Here is an 11790-nt window from a genome sequence, read left to right on the forward strand (position 1 = left end):
ACACAACCCACACACACAACCCACACACTACCCACACACAACCAACACACACAATACCCACACACACACAACACACACAACCCACACACACACAACCCACACACAACCCACACACACACAACCCACACACACACAACACACACACACACAACCCACACACACACAACCCACACACACAACCCACACACTACCCACACACAACCAACACACACAAAACCCACACACACACAACACACACACAACTAACACACACAAAACCCACACACACACAACACACACACAACCCACACACACACAACTCACACACTACCCACACACAACCAACACACACAAAACCCACACACACACAACCCACACACAACCCACACACACACAACCCACACACAACCCACACACACACAACCCACACACAACCCACACACACACAACCCACACACAACCCACACACACACAACCCACACACACACAACCCTCATACACGCCAACTCACACACAGACAGGTCACACGGACTGGAGAATGTGAGCACAGTTAGAGCTGGGTCTAGGGTTTTGGCGATGGGTTCGGATTTCGGGCTCGCTGTAAGGGGTAGACATTGAAACGAATCATTTTGACCCAATATCCCGAAACAGGACCCTCTTGAAAACAGCGATGAGGCTGAGTAAAAGCAAACCTGCCAAGCCCTTATCTTACCTTATTACAGACCAAATCAGACCTTATTGGTCACCGGGTGCCCTTTATACACTTCAACGTTCATCCTACAAAGTCCCATCACAAGGGGGAAACACAAACTAATAAACAAAAAATGCGTTTGCCGGTCTTGATACCGCTGTACGCCGTATGGACCTGAAAACTCAATTTCCCTTGTACAAGAATACGGGGTTATTTCTCCGTGCGGAGAAATTTAACAGCGCCCCTCCTTGACCGTTAGCGCGGCGCTCCAAAAAGCCGGTGCGCAAAAACCCACCCACACCCCCCCTCCACGCCGACCATCGTGGTGAAGTATGTACAATAACGAAAACCCCTCCCCTCGCCCCCCGCAAATCCAGCGGGCTCGACGTCATCCAGCGGTGGAGTGACGACGCCTAAGGGTGATGCGTGGGCGTTTTCGTGCATCTCTGCGCTCGAAAGCTCAAACCACTCGCCCACGTGGGTCCCCCTCGCAGCGTCAACGTTGCTTATCCCATTGCCAGAGGCGTCCACAGACGAGTGGGCGGTGTGGGGGGTGCCTGGGGGAACTTCCACAGTGTGGCCCCCACCCCCTCCACCCCTCCCCCCTCCTCCCCCCAGCGCCGTCAGACTAAACAGGGAAAGTATTACATCTGATGATACCGTGACGGTGAAGTGTTTACACCCTGCCACGCCTACCCCCCTCCCCGCCCATCAAAGCGCGGGGCCCCGGGCGGTCGCCCCGACTCACCGCACCCTTAAGGGGAGGGCTCTGCGAACGTACATCTCACGCTACCGACAGCACCATCATCATCAACATCACTGCCATCACAACCTCGCTCGTCCTCCATCCTCCTCCTCTCCACCCCATCCTCTCCACCCCATCCTCCTCCCCCACGCCCCCCCCGCCTCTCCCTCCTCCGAAGAGTAATTGGTAAACGCTGCGAGTAAAATATCAAGCAACGCCGCACCCGTAGCGGGAACGCGTGTCCCTCCACTCCCCACCACTACGACATCTCCCTCCAGCATCGGCCCCTCCCCTCCCCTCCAACTCCCTACCCCCTCTCCCTCCTCCGTCCATCTCCAGCTCCCTCATCTCCCCGCCAACCACCCCCACTCTCGCTCTCTTGTTCTCCTCCAACTCCCTCGCCTCTGACTCCTCCATCTCCCCTCTCTCTCTCTCTCTCTTTCCTCCGCCTCCTCTCTCTCCCCGATCTCCCTCGCCTCTCGCTCACTTCTCTCCTCCGTCTCCCCGCCTCCCTCACTCCCGGTCTCTCATCGCACACCACACCAATCCCTCCCCCACCCTACTCCCTCCCTCCCTCCCTCCTCTCCCCGTCGTCATCCATCCCTGCCTGCCCTTTAAACCCTCACTCCCTTCCTCGCTCTTTTAAATGATTCCGCCCTCCCTCCCTCCCTTCATTCACGAACACAATCTCTGCCCTTCTACGTTGCATATACACACAACTCCCTTCCTGCATCCATCCATCCCTCCCTCTCTGCACCACTCTCTCCATCCACCACTCTCCCTCCTTGCATCCCTCCCTTCATGCATCCTTCGCTCCCTCCACAAAGACAAAGATCCCACGCACAGCCTTCACGGACTGTCGGGTCAAGTGCTGTCAGCGAGCACCTATGAAGTGCTCTGCCTCCACAGACACACGTACACAAGCTCTCTCCCCCCTCCTCCCCCCTCCACCCCCCCCCCCTCGGCCCCCCACCCACTCATCTGGTGCGTTATTTGAGCTGCTGCTGCCTGGGTCACTGCCGGCCCAGGATTCGGGTCAATAGCGCGAGAATTCAGATTCCAAATATTGGCAGAAACGCCCATCATAGCCGCACAGTCGCTGTGGTCAATGATTCTTGTATTTTAAAAGTTTGCCCTTTGATACCGGCAAATAAGAGAGCACACGTGGGAATGGCCATCACGGGGGGGGGGGGGGGGGGGGGGGTGGGAAACAAATATAACATTTGTATATTTATGTATTAGGAATCGTCTGGGGGTGTTCAGCCAATCATATTTCTCACCACGTCTCCCCCCCCCGTGCCTCCCCCGTGCCTCCCACGCGTCTCCCCCGCGTCTCACCTATATCGCCACCGCAACTCCCCCCCATCTCCCCCCTATCTTCCCCCATATCTCCCCCCGTATCTCCCCCCGTATCTCCCCCCGTATCTCCCCCCGTATCTCCCCCATGCCTCTCCCGCGTCTTCCCCACCCGCTCCGTTTCCCCATAGCTCCCCCGTATCTCCTCCATATCCCCTCCATACCCCCCCTATACCCCCCCTCCGTATTTCCCTCGCATCTCCCCCGCATCTCCCCCCCCCCCAGCCCCCCTCCCCCGCCTCTCGTCACCCTGTGGGAAGAGAGGCGCGTTGTCGTTGACGTCCTCCAGGGTGATGGTGACGGTGGCGGTGCCCGTGAGGCCACCCTTCTGGCCCGCCATGTCCTTGCCCTCGATCACCACGCGGAACAAGCTGCGCGCCTCCCGGTCCAGGTTGGAGTGCGCCGTGCGGATCTCTCCTGCGGCAGCGTGAGCAGTGGTGCCATCGTCGTCATCATCAGTGCCATCGTCATCATCATCAGTGCCATCGTCGTCATCATCAGTGCCATCGTCATCATCATCGGTGCCATCGTCGTCATCATCGGTGCCATCGTCATCATCATCGGTGCCATCGTCGTCATCATCAGTGCCATCGTCATCATCATCGGTGCCATCGTCGTCATCATCGGTGTCATCGTCATCATCATCGGTGCCATCGTCGTCATCATCGGTGCCATCGTCACCAGCGTTACTCTCTCATCGTCATCATCATCAGTGCCAACGTCATCATCATCAGTGCCATCGTCATCATCATCGGTGCCATCGTCATCATCATCGGTGCCATCGTCATCATCATCAGTGCCATCGTCATCATCATCGGTGCCATCGTTATCATCATCAGTGCCATCGTCATCATCATCAGTGCCATCGTCATCATCATCAGTGCCATCGTCATCATCATCGGTGCCATCGTCATCATCATCGGTGCCATCGTCATCATCATCGGTGCCATCGTCATCATCATCAGTGCCATCGTCATCATCATCGGTACCATCGTCATCATCATCGGTGCCATCGTCATCATCATCAGTGCCATCGTCATCATCATCAGTGCCATCATCATCATCAGTGCCATCGTCATCATCAGTGCCATCGTCGTCATCATCGGTGCCATCGTCATCATCATCGGTGCCATCGTCATCATCATCAGTGCCATCGTCATCATCATCAGTGCCATCGTCATCATCAGTGCCATCGTCATCATCATCAGTGCCATCGTCACTAGCGTTACTCTCTCATTGTCATCATCGGCATCATCTGCATCATTATCTTCGGCGTTATCATCCTCGGCATCATCATCATCATCAACATCATTAACATCATCAGCATCATCAGTAGCAGTGTCATCGTCACCAGTGTTATACTCTCATTGTCATCATCAACATCACCTGCATCATTATCATCATCCTCTGCATCATGATCAGCATCATCAGCATTATCAGCAGCATCATGAGGAGCAGTATCATCGTCAGCAGCAGCAGCAGTGCCATCGTCACCAGCGTTACACTCTCATTGTCATCAACATCATCTTCAGCATCATCAGCATGGAGGTAAGTATGGGGGGTGGGGGTGGATGTGGGGGTGGGCAAGTGGTGTTTGTGGAGGTACGGCAGGAAGGATAGGTGAACAGGGGGAGGGAGGTGGGGTGGGGGGGGGCGAGGTATGGGATAGGGGGACATGAGCGAAACGGTGGGGGGAGGTGGGTGGGTGGGGGGAGGTGGGTGGGTAGGGGGGGAGGGCCATACCCCACCCCACCACCACTCTCTGGGCAGCCGACTCAGTGAGTGTCTTAGCGACTGCCCCCGTTGTGAGCTCTGATCGCGCGGGTCCGGCCGAGGCTCCGCGCCTTCTCTGCCACCGTCTGCGAGGAGTGCTCGTGCTTATGATTGCTATCAATCAAGCAGCAGCAGCGGGATCGGTAACATCCCTGGCTGTGTCCTATCGAGGATCCATACCGTGCGGATGCGTTTGATAATTTAACATCAGCCACCCATGGAGGTGACGAAACACGCGTTAATTAAGTGAGGAGCTGTAATTGATTAATGAGACGGAAGGCGAGGAGGAGAGGGAGGGGGAGCCGGGAGGGAATTCAGGAGGAGGAGGGGGTTATGGGAGGAGATGGGGCAGGAGAGAGGGAGGGATGGAAGGAAGGGAGGGAGAGAAAGGAGAGAGGGGACGGAGTAGAGGGAGGGGTTTGGGGAGAGATCTGGAGACGTGCTGAGATGGAAAGACATCGGGGGGGAAAAAAGAGAGACAGAGAGAGATCGAGAGAGACACACGGGGAGATTGGAGCAGAGATGGGGAGAGACGCATGGTGACAGAGAGACGCACAGAGAGATACGGAGAGAGACGGGGGGAGGAATGGGAGGTGGGACGTTGGGATGCAGCAGGGAGAGATTCGTCGTAATAATATTTATACTGGAGGAATCCGACAAGCTATACAGCTCTTTTGCACAGTTATCCATTCGAGGGCAGATCAGAACGTTACAACAACAAACAACGCTTAAACAAACAATCGGAGTGCAAAGTATAGGAAAGGCAAACACATCACTTGAAAAGTATACAAATAAAAAAAACACTTTTTTTTAACCAGGTGAGGCCCCACCGAGCTATTATGAGCTTCTTTATCAGAAGCGACCTGGCCACAAATGATTGCTCAACAAAGTGTCTTATCACGTGGACATTCATAGCAGCAAAATCATCTCAATTATGGAGACAGGGCGTGGGACATGGGAGACAAGGGAGATGTGGAGACACGGGGGGAGACACGGGGGGTGGGAGGGGGAGCAGGGGGCTTGTCTCACCGGTGTTGGCGTCGATGGAGAAGTATGGCTGTCCTTCTAGCAGCCGATAGACGACCCTCGCACTGTTCCCATACGAAGAATCGTCCGCGTCCGTAGCCGTGACTCGAGTGACGGACGTTCCTGGGGTACACGGGAGGACGTGTGAGACACGGGGACACGGGGACACGGAGACACGGAGACACGGGGACGTGTGAGACACGGCGACATGGGGACACAGAGACACGGAGACATAGGGACATGGAGAAATGGGGACACGGGGACGTGTGAGACACGGGGACATGGGGACATGGAGACATAGGGACATAGAGACATGGGGACACGGGAGGACGTGTGAGACACGGGGACACGGAGACACGGAGACACGGGGACACCGAGACATAGGGACACGGGGACACGGAGACACGGAGACACAGAGACATAGGGACATGGAGACATGGGGGCACGGGTACGTGTGAGACACGGGGACATGGGGACACGGAGACATAGGGACATGGAGACATGGGGGCACGGGTACGTGTGAGACACGGGTACACGGGGATACGGATAAAAGGGAACATGGGGACACGGGGACATTGGAACAAGGAGACACGGGGATACAGAGACACACACAAAGACATTCTGTCCTGGGCCTCTCCTTCTGTCGGCCCAGCCTCAGATGAGTACCTGGTGTGGAGTGTAAACATCAGCAGTGGAGAAACGAAATCAGCAGGCTGTGGCGCTGGCCAGAATCAATAGCGGTGCTCAAGAATTGACGATCGCATATGCACTACGGTGAACACTGTCGCACCCGTGACTGCACCACGTGAAGGGGAGTAGAGTCAAGGATGCGGTGGTTCATGGGGAGATGGAGAGGAGCGGGGGAAGGGACGAAGAGTTGGCCAAGGTGCGGTGCGAAAGAAGTCTGACGTGCATAGAGCAGACGAGAGAAAGATGATGAATCAGACGGGAGAGGGTGGAAAGTGAACGGAGACGCGGGAGAGCGAAAGGGGTCGGGAGAGATGCGGAGAGGGAGGAGGAAGAGGCTGCTGCGTGGAGCGGCGTCTGTTCTCACCGTGGGCAGGGAGAGGGGGAGGGGTTTCAGAGTGTGGGGGGGGTGTGGTCACACAAGCCACGTGGTTTACGGGAGGATTGAGCTGCTTTAAAGAGACGATCGTGGAGCCAAACACTGATTGGTAGAATTGAGCGCGCGTGCCGATTTGGAGGGACCCTCCTGAAACGATCGTCTTGAGACTAGGCGAGGGTTTGCCGAATAAATAAAATCAGTCGCTATCATCATTGCTGTTGTTACAAAGACAAATATCCCCCTAGTGCCTTTAACAGACCGTTGGGGCACGCACTGTTAGCGAGCACATACGAAGGCCGGCTCGGCACCCGACATTGGCGGGTGGGTGGCTAGAACCACACCTGGACGCCTTTGTCTTTCCAGTGTACCAACGTTGGGCGAACGTTGTTCCAACGTTGGACGAACGTTGGACGAACGTTGGACGAACGTTTAGTTATACAATTTAGCATCGCCGCCCACACGCAGAGTGGGGACCCGTGAATGTCTCTGCTCAATCATCTCCGGGCCCGTAACGACACAAATGTTATTAATTGAACGCAACGGTAAATAAATAAACGGAGCAGGGTATGGATTTGTGAATTGTCTGGGGGAGGGGTGAGGCTGGGGGAGGGGGGGGGGGCGGGGCAGAGTGGGGGAGCAGTGGCGCAGTCGTTAGCGCACTGCGCTACGAAGCCTGGCCACCTGAGTTAGATTCCCGCTCAAGGTCTCCGATGTCGAGTGGAGGATGTCTGAAACAATCCTCAATCTCCCACTGGTCGAATCAGCCTTAAATGTGGTGTTGCGGGTGGTTGCTAAATAGGGGAGCGGAAGTGCAGCGATTAGCGCGCTCCGCTACGAACCCGGCGACTGGAGTTCGATACCCGCTTAGGGCCAACATTCGTGACGATTATCTGAACCATCCCGAGCCACCCTAAGTCGACTCAGCATCAAAAATGAATAGCTAGTCCGATGTGTAGTAAACATTACCCATTAGGGAGACAAAGGCGGCCGGGCGTGTCGCTGACCACCCTTCCCCTCCTGTGCCGTGCCGGCCTTCATAGGTGCTTGCTAACAGAACGTGTCCCAACAGCCTGTTCAAGACAAAGATCCCCGTATAGCCTTTAACAGACTGAGCACCTATGAAGGCCGGCACGGCACACAACGGGGGTGGGGTGGCCAACACCACCCACCCCCGGCCGCCTTTGTCTCCCTAGTGGCGATGTTCACACACCTCACCAGGTACTCATTCGAGGCTGAGTCGACCTAGGGGGGAGAGGCCCAGGACCGGTTCAGATAATCGTCACCGGCGTTGGCCGCGAGCGGGAGTCGAACTCGGCTCGCAGGGTTCGTAGCGCAGCGTGCAAACCGCTGCCGCCACCGCTCCCCCACACACCGCCACCGCCTCAACCCTCACTCACTCCATCACCTGCACTGACACTCCCCACTTGGGCTCATCTCAATCACGCATAATCTCTCCGATATTCCTTGCTCGCTCTGAATCCAGCAATGCAGCCCCAGCACGGAGCCCGGGCATTCATCATCACCCACCGCCGCTCTCGGCCGAAATTTATTCCGCCCAAAATATTTCACTCCGCCGAATTAAAAATGTTCCCTTTTTCTTTATTTATCTATTTACCTCCCTCAAAAACGCGAGCCCGCGCGGACGTCTCTCACTCCGTTTATTCCGCCCCGACCTGAACTGCACCAAGGAGCTGCAGAGACGCGTTTCAATATCATGCGCACGGATAAACCAGGTGAACACGCCGACGCTGGGGCAACGTTGGGAATGTGGTTGGCGCAACGTTGGCCCGACATTGGTCCAACGTTGGACGAAATTCAAACGAATGTGGGTCCGAGAGTGTGGTGCGTGGTGTGCATGATTGCATGTTGAACTTCTTTCACACCACACGTAGCCAACCGCGCTGATGGGAGGTGAGAGGGGGGGAAGGACAACGAACGGTGGTGAGCGGCGGCTCACCGATGGGAGACATCTCGGGCACGCTGGCGAGGTACGGCTCGTCGGGGAAGCGCGGCTCGTTGTCGTTGATGTCCTGAACTTTGACCACGAACTGCGTGGGCGGCTCCAGGGGCTGTCTGGTCACCGCGTCCACCACCTTGCACCACGTCACAGCCACGTCACAACCACGTCACAGCCACGTCACGGCCACGTCACAACCACGTCACAACCACGTCACTCTAGAGTGAACCGCATCGCTCGTGAGGCTGCCACATCGCATCTCCGAGACAACCACGCCAACCAACGCAGGGACGTCGTAACCATGGCGGAGGATGTCCGTCTGTCACAGGAGGAGGTGGGTGTGAGCGTGGCAGCCCGGAGGAAAGAGACAAGAATCAGTCGCCGCTGCAAAGCCTTGGTTCCATTCCAGGTCTCGGCCACAACCGCAGCGTTTGCGCGTGGGTCTCTTAGTGTAGCGAGTTGATGGCCTAAGCCCGGGCACCAGTGGCTATCATAGAGATCCATAGACTCACACATAGGCCCATAGACTCACATAGAGGCCCATAGACTCAAACAGAAAGTCATAGACTCATACATCGACCCATAGACTCACAGAGAGACCCATAGACGCACTAAGAAAACCATAGACTCACATAGAGGCCCATAGATTCACTGATATACCCAAAGACTCACATATAGATCCATAGACAACATAGAGACCCATAGACAACATAGAGACCCGTAGACCCAAACAGAAACCACACATTTACATAGACACATATAGACTTACACAGAGAGAACTATATAGAATCGCATCACAATCACTGCACACAGGCATACGAAACCAACCCCTGTCATATTAAATGTAGGCACTGCACTTCGTTTTGGCTAAATTCCAGACGTGAGGATTAAAAATATCGGTTTTGGCTGCCATGCGACGAATGCTCCTCTGTGTAGCAGCAGGGTGCGTGGAGAAGTGCTGCCCCTGGGGCTGCTAGGGAAGGGAATGATTGGTTCGGGATTGTCACCCGGGACTACCCCCACCCACCCTCCCCTCCACCTCCCGTTACCTACTCCCCCCCACCCCTCTCCCCCCCCTCCTCCATCCCTCACCTTGACTCCCTCCCTCCACTCTCTCCCTCCCTCCACTTATTCCCTCTCTCCCCACCTTCCCCACACCTCTCTCCCCCCCCCACCCTCCCCTTCCACCCCCCGTTTCCTACTCCCCCCCACCTCTCTACCCCCCTCCTCCTTCACTCACTTTGACTCCCTCCACTCACTCCCTCCACTTATTCCCTCCCTCCTTCACTTCACCCATTGCGCCCTCCCTCCCTCACTCTCCCTGTTCATTCCCTCTCTCTCTATCACCCCTCCACCCCTTTGCCTCACATCTCCCTCCCTCCCCACCTTCCCCCCACCTCTCTCCCCCCCACCTCTCCCCCCCACCTCTCCCCCCCCCACCTCTCCCCCCCACACCCACCCCCCACCCCCCGCCCCCCCTCTACCTGCGCGAGCAAAGTGTAGAGCGACTGTTGTTCGCGGTCCAGAGCCTGGGACACTCGGATGTCGCCCGTGTGCTCGTCGATTGTGAAGAGGGATTCTGCTCCCTCCCCCGTGAGCAGGTAGAGAACTGATCCGTCCCCAGGGTCCTGGTCAGAGTGGAGCTGAGGGGAGGGGCCGGGGTGGGGGGAGGGGTGGAGGAGAGAGAGAGCGAGAGAGAGGTTGTGTCACGTGTCTTGACATTCGACAAGTAGGAGTCGTGAAGGGGCAAAGATTTGGGCTTTTTTTGCTTGGAGGCTCAACCAGGACACGTGCGTTCAGCCCTGCCTACTAGACACGACCCAGCCATTATTATATTATTATATTATTTTATTATATTATATTATTTTATTATGTTTTATTTTTATTATTTTATTATTTCCCTTCTTCGTGACTTTACCGAAAGAACCAAGAAGATGCCCCAGCCAGTTATCAACCCCGCCTAGAGTCAAAAGCACTTTGATTCTAAATGTGGAGGAAGGAATGAACAAAAACACAGAGGGCCCGGAGCAAAAATCCACGCGACCACGTGCAGAGAGACTAACATGCAAACTGCAAATATACAGCAGGCGTCAGGGTCGGAATAGAACCCACGGTCTCCTGCATACCAGGTGAGGTAGTTAACATCTCGCACTCACACCGACTCACCTTGCCGATCTTGAAAGGCTCGGGCATTTTAAATTCTTCCACCACGAAGAACTGATTCCACACCCAGCTCCGCTTGCTCCTCCGAGCCAGCCCCAAGTCATGCCCTTGACCTTGACCCTGAGCCTGGCCTTGACCTGGCTGGATCGCCTGCCAGGCTGCGGTCGCTGGCTGGAGAGGGGCTAGGGCGACGACGAGAAGGAAAAGGACAGCTCCCCCGAGAAGCGGGAGGTCGAACCCGGGCGAACGCATCTCTCTTGTAGCCAGATATGTCGTGCTCCAATACGGGCGGCGGTGGTGATGATGATGATGCTCTTGGTGGTGGTAGAGGAGAACGAGGACCCGCGGCTGCTGACGAGCAGGCGGGCTTGTGGGAAGCTTTGAATTTGACGGTCGTGGAATTCACTGGCGGTGGTGATGATGATGATGATCTTGGTGGTGGTAGAGGAGAACGAGGACCCGCGGCTGCTGACGAGCAGGCGGGCTTGTGGGAAGCTTTGAATTTGACGGTCGTGGAATTCACTGGCGGTTGGGGGGAGCGAGAGCGAGAATAATGATCAGCGTCGCCATCAGAATCACCATCAGCAACAGCGGTGGCACTAGCAGCAGCAGCAGGCAGCAACAACAGGGATGGCAGTGGTTCAATATCATCATCAGCAGCAGCAATTTCGTCATCAGCAGCATCATCAGCAGCAGCAATATCATCATCGCACCTCCGATTAACGCGGTTGGCTACGTGCGGTGCGAACGAAGTTCAACATACGTATAGTAAGGCCACAATCAGCAGCAACAGCAGCAGTTCGCCACCATCATTAGTAGCAGCAGCAGCAGCAGCATCGCCATCAGCAACATCATCACTATCAGCAGCAGCATCAGGATCATCACCACCTGTGTCATAATAACCCTTAAAACTAGAACCTGAGATACTGTACTCCCATCCCTGTGTCATCCACCAACTCCCAACGCTGTATTTGTTTATACGTATGCCCACGTGACAGAGTGTACGATAATAAGTTATATTATAAACGTGCATA

The 11790-nt window shown here is 55.7% G+C and overlaps 1 protein-coding gene across 1 annotated transcript in view; it reads right to left on the reverse strand.

Moving 5' to 3' along the window:
* The window catches only part of LOC144732316 (cadherin-7-like), a 58118-nt gene extending 46865 nt beyond the window's left edge, over window positions 1-11253 (reverse strand). Inside the window, exons 1-5 of the mRNA XM_078613785.1 lie at window positions 10760-11253; window positions 10078-10236; window positions 8594-8729; window positions 5574-5693; window positions 3021-3188 (exon numbers count right to left, since the gene is read on the reverse strand). Of these exons, the coding sequence (XP_078469911.1) occupies window positions 3021-3188; window positions 5574-5693; window positions 8594-8729; window positions 10078-10236; window positions 10760-11008 (832 nt within the window). The 5' untranslated portion in view covers window positions 11009-11253. The remainder of the gene's footprint in view (window positions 1-3020; window positions 3189-5573; window positions 5694-8593; window positions 8730-10077; window positions 10237-10759) is intronic.
* Window positions 11254-11790: the final 537 nt, after the last annotated feature.

Source organism: Lampetra planeri, chromosome 42, assembly GCF_965212315.1.
Source record: "Lampetra planeri chromosome 42, kcLamPlan1.2.h2, whole genome shotgun sequence".
Lineage (NCBI taxonomy): Eukaryota > Metazoa > Chordata > Hyperoartia > Petromyzontiformes > Petromyzontidae > Lampetra > Lampetra planeri.